At 42.3% G+C, this 19242-nt stretch overlaps 1 protein-coding gene across 1 annotated transcript in view; it reads right to left on the bottom strand.

Moving 5' to 3' along the window:
• ADGRV1 (adhesion G protein-coupled receptor V1) overlaps positions 1–19242 on the bottom strand; it is a 603645-nt gene that overhangs the window by 527118 nt on the left and 57285 nt on the right. The window contains exons 6-11 of the mRNA XM_089313009.1: positions 17618–17731; positions 10449–11011; positions 9569–9839; positions 8909–9238; positions 3064–3237; positions 568–791 (exon numbers count right to left, since the gene is read on the bottom strand). Coding sequence (XP_089169135.1) covers positions 568–791; positions 3064–3237; positions 8909–9238; positions 9569–9839; positions 10449–11011; positions 17618–17731 — 1676 coding nt within the window. The remainder of the gene's footprint in view (positions 1–567; positions 792–3063; positions 3238–8908; positions 9239–9568; positions 9840–10448; positions 11012–17617; positions 17732–19242) is intronic.

The following is a 19242-nucleotide window of genomic DNA, read 5'->3' as shown; positions in this document are numbered from 1 at the left end:
TTAGAAAAAGATTTTCTGAATTATTTTAAAAAACTTTATAGTATGAAGATATCAGTCTCCAAAAGTACCAACTGAGAAATGCCAAGTTTTACTGCTCAAGTGCCCCTTAAATTTGTAATTTTTGATTCTCTGGAAGATTATTTATATAATGTTTGAATTCGAAGCTAAAAAGGGAATTTCATTATACAAAAGTTAATACTCTGTTTGTTCCCTCCAAAAAGCTCTAATCCGCTCCCTGTTGAGAACAAAGCCAGCAGAACTTCATTCCTTAACCTCTCAGACTCGTCGTTGTCTAATTTTTTAATATAGCAACACACTGGCTGTGCTTCAGGTTTATCCGACACCACCCTAAATTCTTCATATAGTGCTTCGTCCTTCCCAGTGAATCGCAGGGTCCAAGTACACTGAAAAACAACATTCCTTGTCTAACCAGAGCCACCAACACCTAAGAGTTTGCAGGCCATCCTAACACTCATTTTTTTAAACCTTGTAAAAGCAACAATCAGGATTGCTTAGGAGAACTAAAACATGGAAATGTTACTAAACATAAATTAAATGGGTCATTACCTGTCAAGTGAAAGTGCTACAGTTTCATTCATTTCTGGTACGTCATCACCTTTGACAGTAATGTTGATTGTTGTGTCACTTTGGCCAGATAAAAACAAAACAGAGCCACTGAGGGGACCTATATCATCTTCAGTCACCGCTTTTGAATTAAAGCCAGAAGGCTTCAAACTCCAGTACACAGTAGCCTGGCCATCCGTTCCATCCCGATGTAAGGGAATGCACACCTTATGTAAGGAAAAACAGAACAATTTCTGCTAACTCATGTGTACACAGGTTCTATAAACTCGGCAGTTAATGTATGTACGGATGAGTAGTACTTGATGAATGTTTTCTATCGAGGGAATTATTAAATGATATAAAATACAATTGAGCAAGCCTCTTTAAACATGACAATGTTAAAATGATTTTTTTCCATTTGCTAATCAAATTTTTCTACAAAATTACTCCCACTCAAAACTGTTTAACTTGATATTTGTAACATTTTAAAAGCCAACAAATCATAAAAACAGAACAATCTTGCTGATCACAGTATATCACACTCTAAACTAAAGTTAGCTTCTGTGATTAAAACTAGATACTATACTGCTTCTTGGCCTTTTGGCTAAGATCAACTATAGTAAAATTAGATGTTATGTAAAATGCACCCTACAGTCAGAGGTGGTGAAGACAGTATTTTCCCCCAAAACAATCCAGTACAATCGATGCTCCTGTCACAAATCTGTATTACACTTGGCAAATTACTTAGCCTCTCCAATCGGTTTCTTCATCTGAAATAAAGTGAGTGATCCCCTATTTTCCAAGTTTGTGGTGAGCATAACAGAGGACTTAAATAAAGCACCTGGAAGAGTGCCCATCCCTCATATCAGCTAAGTAAGACAATAGAAGAATTCTGAAAATTCTATTCAGTAGTTTTGCTCAATTGCTAAACCCTTGGTATGTAACAAAACAATCACCATAGATCACGAAGTTGTTTCCAAGTGCTGGGGCGATGTCATGGCAAAGCAGGTTAAGCTACCACCTGCAACACCAGCATCCCATATGGGTGCCGGTTCATGTCTGGCTGCTACATTTCAGATCCAGTTTACTGGTAATGGCCTGGGAAAAGCAGATGATGGCCCAAGTATGTGGGCTCCTGCCACCCATGTGGGAGACCCAGATGAAGCTCCAGGGTTTGGCCTGGCCCAGCAGCGGCCATTGCAGCCAACTGGGGAGTGAACCAGCAGATGGCAGATCACTCTTATTCCTCCTCCTCTGTAACTCTTTCAAGGTAAGTAAATCTTTTTTTAAAGATAGCTATGCTATTCTTTCTTAAAACAGATATCCTTTTTTTAGCCCTTTAGAAAATTTGGAGAAAATAATTTTTTCTAGTTAAAAGATATTTGGACCACTCATCATTCTCTACTTTGGTTAATAATGGTCCAGAACCCAAGACAATTGAGAAAACAAAGATTCTGAGTAGTCAAAAAAGTAAAGGAGCCCTGGTCCCTAAATCACTGGAGGTTGTGTGTATCCCTCCAGCTGCTATGGGCCAAAGAGAATAAAGAGCAACTCCTCCTACCCCAACTGCTGGTTCCCAAGGGATGAAGAACGCAGGTCGGAGGACCCCAAACTTCCCCTACAAGCTTACGTCCATTAAGGGAAAAACATGAGATGGTCAATGTGTAACTTTCTAAGATAATCAATAAAAGTGGTCCACTCTTAATCTGATTTTCAGTTTTTAGGCGGAAACAGAACATTTAAGGAATCTGAAAAGATCAAAACCATCTTGGGAAACAAAGCTCCCCTGCCACATATGGAACCTGATATGCAAACAAAGGAAGCTCTTGTCACCACACTCTGCCCTGAGGCTTTGAAAAAAAAATTGCCATCATGTGTGGTCTAAAAGCCAACCGCACTTAAATCCAAGTTTGAGGGACTGGGAGAGGCGCTTAGAGATAGACTATGGCTGGCAGGAATGGTGAATCTAAGGCCAGAGCTATGGTGAGATAGATAGGAGATGGGGAAAAATTCAGCCAGCATGAGAAGGGGGAGATAACCACACCTGTGAATGCCTCACACCCCTCTGTGAAGGCAAAGACCACATATATACATTCCTAAGATTCAGTGTGAGTCAGCATTCTACAACTTTACCCCCATCATCATCTCCAGCATCAAGCACAGGATGCCAGGGTGCCACCTCAGTCCCACCCGGGGCAAGGACACTGAGTAATCAGACAGCCCCTGTGATACCTGTTGGACATTGAAAAGGCTATGTTCATCTATTACTGGGTGAAATGTCATAGCACTATATAAAGTCACATCAAAACACACTGTTGAACATCAATACTAATCTTATTCTATCAAATATGGCAAGAAAAATGGGTGAAAAAAATCACATCTCATCAATGGTGGATATTTCATGATCTGTTGGCTCTATATGTAAAGCCTATAAAAGAATACAGTCTATGAAGTTCACCCTAGATTCATTAGGCACCATCAGTCAAAGAGGCCACTCACCACTTCAGCAGAATCTTCTGGTTCATGCAGAATGACTGGGAGATTGCTAATAAAGCCTATTTCTCCATTTGCAATGGCCGGAGTGACCAGTAGAGAAATGTTTCGGATTTCCCCAAATCTAGGACTTATGGGTGGAATTGGGGGGATAATATTCACCAACACCACAGTTTCCAACTGCAACAAACAAACAATAGGAATTGATAGAATGGAAAAATCTAAAAACAAAACAAAACAACAAAAAAACCATACACACCACCAACATTGTAAGGCCTTGACAGAATGAGTTAACAAAGAAAAGTCATCAATAACTAAGAAACTTCTTCATTCGCCAGGCCATTTCTATCTCCCACAGTGGCTCCTCCTACTCTTCACTCATTATCTCCCTAATGTCTTCCCAACTGTCGTAGAATTCCATGCTGTGTCCACACACCCTCACCACCGCCTCTGCCAGCTGATGTTCCTCCCAGTTCATATGCAGTCCCTTTGACGTTAAAGCCAAACACAAGCATCAGAGACATCCATATCTTCATGCTCTCTTCACTGACCACACGTCAGCCACTCCCCTCCCTTCTCTGTCAAACTTCAGAAGACCATTCAGCATCCCGTGATAACCAAGTCTTCATGTTTAAAGAAATCCAATGTATGTGTAACAAGTAATAATCCTGTAATTAAAACAGCTACTAGGGTAATTCTCTTTCAGCTACTGGAGAGAATGTCCTCTCTCCATCTCACAACTCCAAAATGTAGCCACTGTTAATAATCAGCTAAATTTCCTTCCTCTTCCATCAAGTTCTCATGATTCTACATCTTTCTGAACTCCTACTGCTGCCCTCATTAAATTAGAGCTCAATTAGAAATTTCACATTCATCATTTTGTGTATCCCAGATCCTGCTTCCCAGTGGGCCTGTAGGATTGTTGTGGGTATGTAGCTCCTCCTCAGCATTTTCCCAGTATGACACAGAGCCTAAGTGCAGTCACTGTGTGCTATTTTTAATCCATCCTTCCAACACGAACTGAGCTCACAGAAGGCCTGACATATCATGAACTTCAATGTTAAATATCCTAACTGTTCAAAATTCAACTTCTCAATGCACATGGTGTTCACTTGAGGAATGTGTGAATAGATAATTGTTACAGGACTGCAAAAGTCATGGGGATTTTAAGTTAAAATGCAAGCTTCTATTATATATGTATAAGGCTTGATCATGTTGAAATCATCCCACCAAGTAACCATCATGGAGACTGACTTGCGATTTGATTTTCCACAAGTACAGAGGATTGGGATTGATCTCCTGTATTCTTCCATCATTGATATAAACAATATCCCTTCTTAAGAGAAAAGGTAAAAGCCTTTATAAAATGTCATATTCTGCTTTGAAAATCATATACAAGATGTGAAAATTCCATACTTGGTAGAAGAAAAATGAAATCATACTGAATCATTTTAGCAAGGATGGGTATAGACTAAACCAAGAATGCAAAACATGTGATTATGTCTACTATTTTTGGAAAGTAAATATATGAAATAAAAATACGTAGTGAAAGCCACATAACTGCTGTTCTTGTAATGAAAAGGAACTACTTATATATGTGTATATGTAGATGTGTTATCTTACAAAATGGCAAAAATAAACATACAGTAAAACCTAACTATTGCAGTCATAGACAGATATAGCTAAAACTCCTTTAAGACAATGGTCCCACAAGAACATTGTGCCAAATGACACTGCAGCCATCTCGTATGTATAGGCACATTCCACAGTGTTCAAACAATGATCAAATCTCCTACTAACACATCTCTTAGAATGTATCTCCATCACTAAGGACCCATGACTGCATCTGCCTAGTATGTAAGGGAATACATTGTTTGCAGGAAAAAATGTTTCTCAAACACATTGGTCATGAATGCACTCCCATTTTCACAGAGCCAAACTGGTAACACTGCCTAAAACAAAGGAAAAAAGTATTTTTAAAGCTTTCTGAAAAGAAATGAAGCAAATCACATTTTACTTCTATTTATCAAAAAAGCTGAAAAATTAAGTCTAAATGTGGCAATTCTGAGAAATATAAAGATACAGAAGGTTATGAAATGAAGTAATCACAAAAGAAATGCTAATTTTACATTAGCATGGCTTCTTTCCTCATCTGAAGCCATTTTTGTCTGGGTTTCTGAAGCATCTGCTCAAACCATTCCATTCATTCATAAAGAATCGCTCTTTGCTTTCAGATAGTTCACAACCGGGACAGCACATTAGTAACCCTCAGCTCCCGACGGCTGCATCTCAGACTAAGGCATTTAGCTGAGCGGGCTGCTACAGAAGGAGGAGTTCAAGTCTAACAGCCTCCTTTCTTCAGCTGCATTCAACTTTCCATGCAGACTCGGATGCCTGCTATTCTTTGGCTGCTCATCCATTATGTAGCAAACTTCACAGCCTTCTGACTGCAACCAGCCCTCCAGAGCCTACAGCTGTTGTGAAACTCACAGAATTGTGTCAGTGACTAATAATGCCCTTTATTCCCCTAAACAAGCGTTAGATGAACTGTCTACACTGTGCGGCCTTTGCTTTTCAACTGAACACAGTTTGGAATTCGTGCTGCAAATTCTAATGCAGAATCAGCAAAACTCGTATCACATCCTTCTTCAAGCTTTTTCTCATTTTTCAGGTGTCATCAAAAATAAATTGCTGTGTTCACATAGGATGAGGAAGTAAACATAGCCAGGGTATTCTCTGACCTGCAAGGTCTTACTAAGAATTTCCTTCAATAGGAAGTCCCCATAACTACTTTGATCAAAGTATAGGATGTTTTCAAGAGCTGGAAGTTCAATCTAGAGACAAGACACCACTTGGGACACCTGCGTCCCTACTGAAGTGCTTCCCATTCCAGTATCCTGTTACTGTGCACCCTTGGGAATCAGTGAGTGATAACTTAAATACTCCAGTCCCTCCACCCATGAGGGAGGCCTGTATGGAGTTCCCAGCTCTTGGCTTCAGTCTGGACCAACCACAGCTGTGTAGGCAATTGGACAATGAACCAGCAATAGGACATCTCTGGCTGGCTTTCTGTTTCTCTCATTCTGCCTTTCAAATAAATAAATTTAAATAAAATTTAGAGTTTACTGATATTAGCACAAATAAGGAGGTCCCTATCCAGTCAGAATTGGTTTTGAGGCGTCATAAGAATTAGAAAGCGAGGATGGAAACAGAAAAGTTGTCTCCAACTCCAGAATATGTCTGCATCACCAGTACAAACCCTTGTCACATGCCTGACACTAGTCCTGGGTGCCAGGATGCCCAGGCCCATGAAACCAAAGCAAGTGCCACGTCTTTGCTGCCTTGCACTCGCTTTAATACTTTGTTCTCATGAGTTGTAGCCTATGCAAGATGGTAAAGACAGGAGGAACAACCGGATATGGAGATACTAGGAACAAAAAACTCTGGATTTTTTTTTAAACAAGAATGTTCTGAATCTAGAGGACACTGAACACGTAGAAAACAAATGAATGCAATGACACAAAAAACAAAACAGGGTAAGGCATCTCCATTAAGTTCTGGAACTCCATAAATTGTATCTCAACAGGCTCCTGAAAACTTACGTTTGGGAAACGCTACCCTCAGTGCACACTGGCAATAACAGCATGCAGTTCCTTATTAATGCAGTCAACTGTAAGCAGCAAACAAGCTATGACTTTTTTCTTAATGAAGCCAGAGGGTTTACTTTTTTTTTTTTTTTTTTTTTTTTAAGATTGCAGAACACATCTCTAAGCGTGTTCAGGTGGCAGCAGTCTAGTTGGTTTCACTTCCTACACACTGGGGCCTAGAGCTGTGGGATTAGTCACTTGCACTGCTCCACTTCAGCAGTCCCGAGCCTCAGCCATCGGCTGGACAGCTCACAGGCACTTTCTACAAGCCAAAGCAACAAGAAATGGCCACGAAAACGAGTCATGCTCTGGACACTCCAGAATACAGAATCAAGAGAAATTCAAGGGTCCCCCAGGAAAAGGGTCATCCTCAGACGGATGCATCCTACCGAAATATCCCCACCAACCAGGATCTTCTGGGTAGGCCTATTACAAAGAGCTGTCCCCTACATACTAGTAAGTCACACACCCCACACGGGCTATTCACCAGGCCCGTTGGCCAGGAGTCCTCACGAGATGCATCAACAGCGCAAGCATGAGCAGGCACTCGGCTAAAACAAGAGTTTCAGGTCAGAGTCCACCCAGCAAGTGCAGGGCAAGGCACGACAAATGCTGCCAGACTCAGAGCACCAAGAAGTTCCCAGAGCAGCAGTTTCTCAGAGGTAAAGTCACACCACAGGAAAGGGTTCCTTTCTCATTTCTGACCAGCAACTTGAAGCTGAAACAGCACATCTCCCAAGTTCTGAAGAAACTGCTTTAACCTAGAAATCTGTACCAAACTATGAATGTGAGTATGGAATTTCACATTTTCAGCCACCAAAAGATTCAAAAAGTTTACCTTGTAAATATCCTCTGACCACATATATGGGGGAGACTTACTCCAGTAAGACATAATTCAAGAAGGGAAAGACCAGGGATAGAGAAAACTCAAGACTCCTAGTAAAGATCAATCACAGAACAAAATCCAAACATGAAAAACTTCAATGTAGCAGGACTTAAAGACCTTAATGGAATATTATATTTGGTATATTCTTCAGTGAATAAATGTATTGAGATACAGATTTTAACTGTCAGTCCACTAATATTACCTGGTTATGTATTAAATTTGTTTACATCACCAAAATTTGATCAGCACTTTACCGCTTTCTAATTTTCAGAATAAACCAATATCAAATACAAGGAAACATAATCATAGCACCATAAGTAACAGCAGATATTTTAAATTCGGACATTAAAATAGTCGTTCTTAGTGGAAGTGAAGACATAAAAGACAAAATTTAATGGTATGATATGAAGCCTTATTTCCTCTTAATTCGAAGTTCAAAGATTGTCTACAGTTAGTAAATATTTTTGAGTATGTTATGTAGAAGTTATATACTTTTTTCACATCGCTTTTCTTACTTTTGAAATACTTCCCCTGCAATACCCATTGTGAAAAACACCTACTCTACGAATCCCATTCCTATGTCACATTTTCCCTGATCAATTCAAGAGGAAAGTGGATCTCTCCCCCACCTTTCCCTCAAGTTTGTAAATGACTCATTACAACATCCATTCCAGTCTGACTCACATTTCATGTCTAGTGGTCTAACATCACTTGGTTAAAAGCATTAACTTTAGGCCGGCGCCGTGGCTCAATAGGCTAATCCTCCGCCTTGCGGCGCCGGCACACCAGGTTCTAGTCCCGGTTGGGGCGCCGGATTCTGTCCCGGTTGCCCCTCTTCCAGGCCAGCTCTCTGCTATGGCCAGGGAGTGCAGTGGAGGATGGCCCAGGTGCTTGGGCCCTGCACCCCATGGGAGACCAGGAAAAGCACCTGGATCCTGGCTCCTGCCATCGGATCAGCGCGGTGCGCCGGCTGCAGCGGCGGCCATTGGAGGGTGAACCAACGGCAAAAGGAAGACCTTTCTCTCTCTGTCTCTCTCTCTCACTGTCCACTCTGCCTGTCAAAAATAAAAAAAAAATAATAATAATAATAAAAAAATAATAATAATAAAAAAGCATTAACTTTAATAGAACCCCTTGTCTTATTCATCATTATATACCTTCGGACCAGAGATGGTCTCTTCAGATTTCTTAAAAAGCTTTTAATAAATGATAAAATCCAAAATATAAATGAAAGCAAAGTAACAATGCCAAAATAATTGTTAGTTCGCCATTTCATGCAGCTTCACCACAACTGAAAATATTTTAATCATTCCAGTACCTGGACAAGGAAATGGGCCCCATTTTGAAGGAAGGCATCATTTCTTATTGGTAATTTGGTAGCGATTTGGGTTTTTTGTTCTGGGAACAGGAGGCTGCTTCTCCTGGAGATATTTAAGATTCCTCCTTTTGCGCGAGAGGGGTCCAAGGCTCCAGCGGGAATGTAAAGAGCAGAATAAAGCATCCTCACATCTCCTGTCGTCCCTCCCAGTCTTGCAAAACTCAAGGATAAATGTCGTTCGCCTGGGCTGCTTTCAATCTTCTGGTTCTCCATAGGAAAAAACGTTATGAGGCCATAGACATCATCGCTATCCTGAATGTAGAACAAAAGCTGCAGAGAAAGCAATAAAATATTAAAGTGCAGAATACTCACACTGAAGATGAACCACTATTTCCTGGGGTATTCTGATTTTATTCTTCCTTTATATATGTCAAAGTTATCATTTTAAGATAAAAATGAATTAAACAGATTTTAAAACACTTAATACATCATGGTTTGGCATTTTTTTTTCCATGAGTAATATTTATCTGCAGAAAAAACAGAAGCAACCATTACCCCCCACATCAGTGTTCATCCTATCATAACAAATTCTATTGGAATGACCCAGTTCTTTCTTTAATGGTACATAAATATTCACAAGAGCAAAGCAACAAGATCTACCTCAGCTGGTTCGCTCACTTCTGCGCCTCCTTGTATTGTATGAGGCAGGATTTGAAGCAGATAAGCTTCTGCCTCTTCTGGAAGATCATCATTAATGACTGTAAGAGGAATGGATGCCAACATCTGCCCTTGTGCAAAACGGAGAACTCCAGAACTTGGGATGATGTCGGCCGTCACCGGTGAGGGATCACTGCTGTTCCGTGTCAATGCCCACTTCACAGACACGTTGCCGTGGGTGCCACCGTTTCTGACCACTGTAATCTCTTCAAACCTAGAATTTATAGGAGAAATATATTGTCATAGAATTCACTATTTCCCCTTGACAGCCTTTGAGTGCTCATGAGACACGAGCAAAAGCAACATCTTACAAAGAACATGAAGTAGACATGTGCATGTGCCAAGAAATTCCTATACTATGAATCCATTTACTCCAGCCAATCACACTTAATGTAAGAAAACGGTGAATCATGGTAAGAAAATGACATTTCTTAGTCCATCATGCTCAACGTTGTCAAAATTGAATCGTGAAAAAATCATTGAAACAATTGTTGTGAGGCAGGGGCACAGTGGCTTAATCTGCCGGCTATGATGCTGGCATCCAATAGGCACCCATTTGAGTCATGGTTGCTGCAGTTCTGTTCCGCCTCCCTGCTAAAGTCCTGGAGAAAGCAGTGAAAGATTGCCCTTGCTACCCATGTGGGGGACCTGGAAGAAGCTCCTGCCTTTGGTTTGGTCTGGCCCAGCCCTGGCCACTGGGACCATCTGGGGAGTGAACAAGCAGATGGAAGCTCTGTGTGTCTCTCCTCTCTCTATAACCAATTTTCAGATAAATAAGTCTTTTTGAAAATAATTTTAGCAACAGGTTTAAAACAATTCATACCTTGATGTATCTTCATCAATAATGACAGGCCTTTCATACAAGTTACTGTTGAATGAGAGAACGCCATAGGGTTTGTCATTTGCCTTGATGGTGACTTGCACAACAGAAGGTCCTAACAGCACTGCATCCCCCTGTAAGGTATCCTTCAGTAACATAATGTGAAATGATTCTGCAATCTCCGGTATGGTGTCATCGACTATTTGGAATTCCAGGTGCGATTCATGAATAAAAGATGGGAAAACAACGGTTGTGTCTGGCTGCAGATCGATGAAGTCTAAATGCTGCTGGGCATGAGCTGTTGAATTCCCAGTTACGATCGTGTAACGGATGGAAACTTCATCATCATCAGAGCCAATCAGGTTTCCACCGTTGTCCTTCCCACGAGCCACTGGGATGAGGAGAACCTGGTCTTCCTCAGGTACCAAATAAACGCTCTGCAGGAACCTCACAGGGCTGTCATTTTTCTGAATGACGATCTCAACGGAATTCCTAGAGGTGTTGGTCTCAGCTCCTCCTTCCACACTTTTCAGTTGAATCAGAAACACTTCATCATTTTCTGGTACCTGTCAAAATAACACAAGCAGTGGCAAAACACCTGCGAAGAACCCGGAGTGTAAGAAACTAATGTTTCTACATGATCCATAGATATAATATGGCAGGAACCAACAGGCATGCTAGAGTTCCATTTACTAAATTTTCCAGATTTGGGGGCTGGCACTGTGGCGTAGTAGGTTGATCCTCTACCCACTATTCCATATAGGCACTGGTTCATGTCCTGGCTGCTTCTCTTCCAATCCAGCTCTCTAAAGGCCTGGGAAAGCTGTATAATTTCAGGCATTCCATATAGGCACCAGTTCATGTCCTGTCTTTCTCTTCCAATTCAGCTCTCTAAATGCCTGGGAAAGCAGTATAATTGGCCCAAGTCCTAGAGCCCCTGCACCCATGTGGGAGATCCAGAAGAAACCCCTGGCTTCAGATCAGCCCAGCTCCAGTCATTGAGGCCATTTTAGGAGAGAACCAACAGACAGAAGACTTTTCTGTCTCTCCTTCTGTGACTCTAACTCTCAAATTTAAAAATGTATTTCCAGACATAATAGTGTGTTGGAGAAAGAGAAAAAAATATTAACAAAGAAAATATATGGGCAGGTAATAAGGTATGAGGTCTTTCAACTTTGATCAATTTTTAGATAACTATAAAGATTACATAGTAATATGGAAATAAATTTATTAGTTTTATCACTTAGGTCACAAGCATCATTCACAGTGTAATAATATCTAAGAATCTGGCAAAGTATAATACACATCATGAAAACTGCTTACTTTCAAGCATGCAACTCACCCTTTTCCATAAATAGTCTCTAAGGAGTTAAACACGTAAGTTACTTCATTTCCTGCAATACACACCCACCTCTTTGGAGAATGAGCTGTGGGAGTCACTGCTAGACAAAATTGTGACACTGATGAAGTAAAACTTTTGTAACTACACAGAAATCCTGGGGTTAATCTCCATTTTGAGAGCCAGCATTGTGGCATAGTGAGTTAAGCCACTTCTGATCCAGCTCCCTGCTAATGCGCCTAGGAAAACAGTGGAAGATGGCCCAAGTCCTATTCAAGTGGGAGACCTGGAAGAAATGAAGCTCGTGGCTCCTGGCTTCAAACCGGCCCAGCTCCAGCTGTTGTGGCCATTTGGGGAGTGATTCAGCAAATCGAAGATCTGTCTCTCCATCTCTATCTCTGTAAATTCTGCCTTTCAAATAAATCAATGTTTTTGAAAAAAATCTTTATTTCAGCTTTTCATTTCATACAAATTGTTTTATGAAAAATACACTTTTATTTCATCAGTAGTAATATAAATGGCAAAGCTACTTATTTCAAAAAATGTTATGATTTGAGGTTTTCTATATTTGAGTGTATAATTAGTCATGTCCCCAAAACATAATTTTATAGTCTTCCTGGATCTCAAAGTAAACTGTTACGATTTGAGGTTTTCTATATTTATGAGTGTATGATTAGTCATCTCCCCAAAACATAACTTTACAGTCTCCCTGGATCTCAAAGTTTTTGTTGGCTTGCAGAGCCAGATGAACTGAGCAGACTTCTCAATGTTACCAAATGTTTCCATTTTACCCCCAGAAGAGTATTTTTAAAAGTATATTTTAAACTGACACTTAAAGTCTATATACACTTATTGACTACCATTGATGTTTTGATGCACCCACATGCTATATGATGTTCAAATCCAGGAAAACTGATCATCGCCTCAAATCCGTGTTATTTCCTGATGGTGAAAACGCTCAAGATCCTCCCTTCTAGCACCTTGTTTTTAAACACAGAATACAGTATCTATCATCTCCCAACTGTGCACTGGAAAATCAGAACTCCTTCTCCCATCTTGCTGTAACACAGTATCTGCTCTTTTGCCGCCCTTCCCCCACCCCAGTCTCCCCAGCCCCTGGTAAGCAGTACTCTACTTTCAACTTTTTATTTATTTGACAGGCAGAGTGGACAGAGAGAGAGGGAGACAGAGAGAAAGGTCTTCCTTTGCCATTGGTTCACCCTCCAATGGCCACCGCATCGTGCTGATCCGAAGCCAGGAGCCAGGTGTTTCTCCTGGTCTCCCATGGGGTGCAGGGTCCAAGCACTTGGGCCATCCTCCACTGCACTCCCGGGCCACAGCAGAGAGCTGGCCTGGAAGAGGGGCAACCAAGACAGAATCCAGCATCCCGACTGCGACTAGAACCCGGTGTGCCGGTGGCGCCACAGGCGGAGAATTAGCCTATTGAGCTGCAGCGCCGGCCACTCTACTTTCAACTTCTACACCGTCAACTCGTGAGTAAGATAGTGTGATCATGAGGCCCTTTTTCTTTTCCTGATCCTTTTTTTCATTTCTTCATTTTTAAAGCTTTTAACATGAAATACTTGTACATTTTTATGGGGCATAGTATAATATTTCAACACATACATACAACATAAATCAAACCAGGCAATTAGACTTCCCATTTCTTTCTCTTTGTGTTTGAAGCCTGCCAGCTTTTCTCGAAAGGCAGAGCGACAGAGAAAGGAGAATGGAGAGAACACGCTTCCACTCCCTGAGTCACTCCCTCAAGTGCCCCCAACGGCCAGGGACTGGCCAAGCCAAAGCCAGGAGTCTGGAACTCCAAGTCTGCCAGGAGAGCAGCAGTAACCCAAGTACTCGGTCATTACCTGCTGCCTCCCAGGGCACAAGATAACACAAAGCTGGCTCAGACAGGAGGCACAACTTCCAGGCACTGCAATATGGAACCCAGACATCCTAAGCAGTACCTTAACCTGCTACACCACACCTGCCCCTTTCTTCCAGTTCTTTATGTGGTACCTCAAACATAACTGTGCACTCATCACTTCCCTGTGGACTGTGGAACATCAGAGTTCTATTGGACTACTTGGCTTGATACCTGTTCTCTAACCTCCCTCTATTCCCCGCCCCCAACCCACACACCCACCCTTGCCAAATTCTATTAACTACTATTATCAACAGAGATTAACTTTTTAGTTCAACATGCAAGAGACAACGTAAGGCATGCGCACTTTGATTTTCTCATTTGCATGGAGTATCTTTTCTGGCCTTTCAACTTTCATTATGTTCATGTATCTTCATTGGGGAAGTCAGTTTCCTGCAGGCAGTGTTTTGTTGGGTCTTTTTTAATCCAGTTAGTCTACTTTTAATTGGGGAATTCAATATATTTACATTCAAAGTCATATTGCTAAGCAATGATTTATTCCTGCCATTTTAACCATTTCTTCTATTTATCTTAAATATTATTTGTGCTACTAGGTTTTACACTTTCACAAGTTTTTGTGATGTTGTAATATTTCTTTTGCATCTATATGCAGCATTCTCTCAGCATGTTTTGGAAGGCTGGTGTGGTGGTGATGAATTCCCTCAGCCTTTGCTTGTCTTGGGAAGTCTTTCTCCTTCATTTATGGAAGGTAACTTCTCTATGTAAAGCACCCTCAGTTAGCAGGTAGTTTCTTTCAGAAGTAGGACCATATTCCATTCTCTCCTGGCCTGCAAGCCTTCTGTTGAAAACCTTGCTGTTGATCCGAGTTCCCTTAAAATTGACCTAGTATGTCTCTTGCAAATTAAAAAAAAAATTTTTTTTTTGACAGGCAGAGAGAGAGAGAGAGAGAAAGGTCTTCCTTCCGTTGGTTCACCCACCAAATGGCTGCTATGGCTGGCATGCTGCGCCGATCTGAAGCCAGGAGCCAGATGCTTCCTCCTGGTCTCCCACGTGGGCGCAGGGCCCAAGGACCTGGGCCATCCTCCACTGCACTCCTGGGCCACAGCAGAGAGCTGGACTGGAAGAGGAGCAACCAGGACAGAATCTGGTGCCCCAACCAGGACTAAAACCCGGGGTGCCAAGTGAGCCTCTGCACCGGCCAAAATTCTCTCCTTGTATTGCACTTTTTAAACCGTCTATAATGTGTTGTGGTGTAGAACTTGTTCAGTCTATTCAGGGTCCAATGGGCTTCCTGTACTTAAATAACCATCTCTTTCCTCAGATTGGTAACGTTTTCAGCTATTATGTCATTGAGTACATTTTCTAAACATCCATTCCCCGTTGCCTTCAGAAGTCCTGACAATTAAACATCTGTTCTTTTGAAGGTGTTCCAAGTCTTCTTTTATCTTTTCATTTTTTCTGTGATGTTTTAATAGATTCATCTTTGGGGCCAGTGCTGTGGTACAGGAGCTTACGCCACAGCCTGCATCACCAGCATCCCATATGGGCACCATTTCAAGTCCAGCTGCTCTGCTTCCTGCCCACCTCCCTGCTAATGCACGCAGTGGAGAATGGCCCAAGTCGTGGGCCCCTGCACCCATGTGGGAGACCAAGAAACCGACTCCAGCCTGACCCCATCTAGCCATTGTGGGCATTTGGGGAGTGCACCAGTGGATAGAAGACCTCTGTCCCTCCTCCTCTCTGTAACTCAAATGAATAAATCTAAAAACACAAGAGGACAACACCTTCCAAAACAAGATATCTTCAAGTTCAGCTATTCTTTCTTCTGCTTAATCTAGTATGTTGAGACACTGAACTTGGACTATCTACTTCTTCATTTCCACGATTTCTATTTGATTGTCTTTCAAGATTTCTGCACCTTTGCCGATTTCTCATATCATGCCTATCTTCCTGATTTCATTCAACTGTCCATATTCATTTTTTTGAGCATCCTTCTAATCATTCTTTTGAATTCTTTGTCAAACACTTCCTCAATCTCTTTGTTTGGGTTCTGTTACTAAAGCATTGTATTCCTTTGGGGTATCATACGGCCTTGTTTTCTACTTCCTGTGTCCCTAACACTGTTATTTGTGCAACTGGCAGATTAGCTGATTTTTTAAGTTTTATTTAAGGTATACAAACTTCACGTATTTCATATACAGATTCAGAAATATAGTCCTACTGCCCCTATCATCTTTTCCCACCCACATTTCAACTCTTCTTCCACTTCTATTCCCACTCAATTTTTACAAAGATTTTCAGTTTACTTTATATTCATAAGATTGTAGCTTTCATGTGATAAGGTTTTCTCCTAAAAATGTCTTTAGGTGTCAGCTGGGTAAGTTATTTTGGCTCTACTTCAACTTGGATGCTGTAGTAGAGTCTCCCTGTATCTCCTTCCATGGACTGATCGCAGCAACAGCTGGGGCGTGGTGTGCTCCTCTCATACCCAGCAGGAGTGCGTGAGTCTTGATAGCAAATCATAGGGCAGGGTCCAGAGTTGCAGAAGTTTCAGCCCTCAGTCCATCATGGTCAGGGAACTTGTATGAGAGTCAGCATGGAGTCTGGGAAGGGTCTCTCAGGTACCAGTATTGGCAGGGGCTTCGTTAGGGTCACAGTAGCACTGGCCTGATGTTCAGCAGAGGAACACAAACACTCTCAGCACAGCCCTAGCTTTCTACACAGGGTCTTGGCATCTACCTGTCTTCCTTACCCCTAAGATACTCTTTCCATTTTATGCTGCTGAGTGTTTGGAAGGAATGGAGTGAGCAGTAGATAGCTAGGTCACCCCACGAGTCCATTGCCAGTACAGCATCAGGTAAGTCCAAGGTCCACTTTGCTATTTGCTGCCTGCTTCTGAGGTGGACTTTCAGCCTGAGGCCACTGCATCCAACTGCCAGGGATGCTGGTGAACTCGTCCATCCAGCAGACTGGGGCCATGAGTCTCCACGTGGAAAAAGGGCAGGTCCAGCAATTCTGTCCACAGGCACTGACCTGGGATAGCAAGTGTCATCACCTTTCCAGTGACTGTATCAGATCTAACACAGCCTGTGCTTGCTCTGGTGCCCTAGACCTCAGCGACTAGAGTCTTGCTCTTTGCTGTCTATCCACAGCTGGGGAAAAAGTGCTGAAGGCAGTCTCTTGGCTGCCCAGTCTGATACAGCTGGGTTACACCCGAGTCATGCAGGTACATTGCCCTGTAGTATCTTGCAGATGCACAGCACACCTGCAGGAGACTAGAGGTGAAGCAGGCTGAAACACCTGAATCTTGTGATGGCGACTTGATGCTTGAATGGCTGTTCAAATTGCTGTTTTGTGAGATCCCCAGAGCACCTTATTCAGCCACCATTTTGCTCAGCTTCTCTCATCTGGTCGTCCATGAAGTTCGTGTCCTTCTGTGCCTGGTTTATTTCAACGAATATACCGACCTCCAGTTCCATCCACGTTGTTGCAAATAACAGATTTTCATCCTCTTTAGAGCTAAATCATTTTTATTCATCAGGTTCCCAACACTTAGGTTCTTTCTATTTCTTGGCTGAACAATGCTGCAATTAACATGGCAGTACTTGGGGCCAGCACTGTAGTGCAGCAGGTTAACACCCTGGCCTGAAGCACCGGCATCCCATATGGGCACAGGTTCAAGACTGGGCTGTTCCTCTTCCGATCCAGCTCTCTGCCATGGCCTGGGAAAGCAATAGAAGACGGTCCAAGTGCTTGGGTCCTTGCACCCACATGAGAGTCTCAGGAGACGCTCCAGGCTATTTATACCTTCAATATGAGAGGCAACAATACACTAATTGAACAAAGGATTGTGTTCTTGAATAACTACAAGAACCGAACACAATGTAATACCTGACATAACAGCACGTGAGAGTCCTTGTCTCATTCAAGTATTGAACTTTATCCTACCTCATCATCAAGTACTGTGAGGGTAAGAAGGGCAGTTGCTCCCCCAGGGGGAAAGGTGACGTTTCCTTTAACTGGACTCAAGTCTTCTTCAGGGGCATTTGGGCCGCCTTCTACCTGTAAAGAAGCACACAAGATCTGTAACAAAAACTACATATCTCCATTGAGAAAGCATTGTTCTCATGTCAGCTGTCAATCAGAACCTTAAACGTATATTCCAAGAATTATATCCAACTTGTTTGGAAGACCATTCCTCTAATTGTCAAAACATAATATTTATGGAGCTTGACCACAATTACATTATACTGCATGGTTTCTAGGATATCTTTTAACTCCTAACCATTATATAAAAAACGTTTTAGTCTCAGGGAAGAGTTAGGGAGAAAATGGCAGAGGAAACTTGACATAAATTAGAGACACACTGTAGACCCACACCGAGGGTGTGGACACGCACAACTCAGGACCCCAGCAGTCAAGAGCCTCAGAACCAGCTTTGGAGAGATGAAACCAGGCTGCAACAACCCATGCCACTGGTAATAAAGCAATGGGAAGAGTCTGGCATGGGTCCACCCTAGAGCCCTGTAGGGGACAGTATACCTGCCAACTGAAAGTAAAAAATTAGGGACACGTTTCTCTCCCCCCAACCAGCTGGCACTGCCATCCTGTAACTAGCCAATAGAGGACTGGAGCTATTGTAGATATACGCTACAGCATGTTCGCACACCCAGCAACCAGCTGAGAGCAGACACCCACTTCCAGTCCAGCTTCCAGCTAATGCACCTAGGAAGGCAGTGAAGGGTGGTCCAAGTACTTAGGTCCCTGCCACCCATGTAGGAGACCCAGATGATGCTCCTGACTTCTAGTTCTGGCCTGGCCTATCTCCCAGCCCCTGTAGTCATTTAAGAAATGAACCAGTAGATAGATGATCTCTGTCACTCTTTCAAATAAATGGTTAAAAACAAGAGAAAATGACATAACGGTGGGCAATGCATGGCCACTGAGCCCCCCACCTACAGCCTATGCATTCACAATACATCCTGTGATGGCACACAACTCCCCGACAGATGGCAACTGCTTCAGCATCCAGTGACAGTACTGAGGCTGGTGAGTACAAATGGAGAAGACTGCATATTAAGTAATCTTACAGAAGCTTCAATAATCCATGGATATTCTTTCATGTCTATCCTTAAAAAGGGATATCATGAGGGTTTCATGAATTTTATAAAGTTAAAACTAACGTTCTATTTTGTGAGTTATTATCTTATATCTAGATAAAATGATATATTGAATTTTATGTAAGCACAATATATATAGGCAGCAAGAAAAATGTTAACCACGACATTTAATGGTTAATAAAAATAGTATTTTGAGGGGCTGGCACTGTGATATGGCAGGTGAGGCCACCACCTGTGACACTGGCATCTCATATAGGCCCCAGTTTGAGTCCCGGCTGCTCCCCTTCTGGTCCAGCTCCCTGCTGGTCTGGGGAAGCAGTGGAAGATGGCCCAAGACGTTGGGCCCCTGCACCCATATGGGAGACCCAGAAGAGGCTCCTGGCTCTAGACTGGTCCAGCTCTAGCCATTTTGGCCATTCGGAGACTGAACCAGTGGATGGAAGATCTCTAATG

This window comes from Oryctolagus cuniculus, chromosome 14, assembly GCF_051225735.1.
Source record: "Oryctolagus cuniculus isolate XC-2025 breed Fujian yellow rabbit chromosome 14, ASM5122573v1, whole genome shotgun sequence".
Taxonomy (NCBI): Eukaryota; Metazoa; Chordata; class Mammalia; order Lagomorpha; family Leporidae; genus Oryctolagus; species Oryctolagus cuniculus.
The sequence above is the reverse complement of the archived record's forward strand: the minus strand, read 5'-3'. Positions and strand labels throughout refer to the sequence as shown.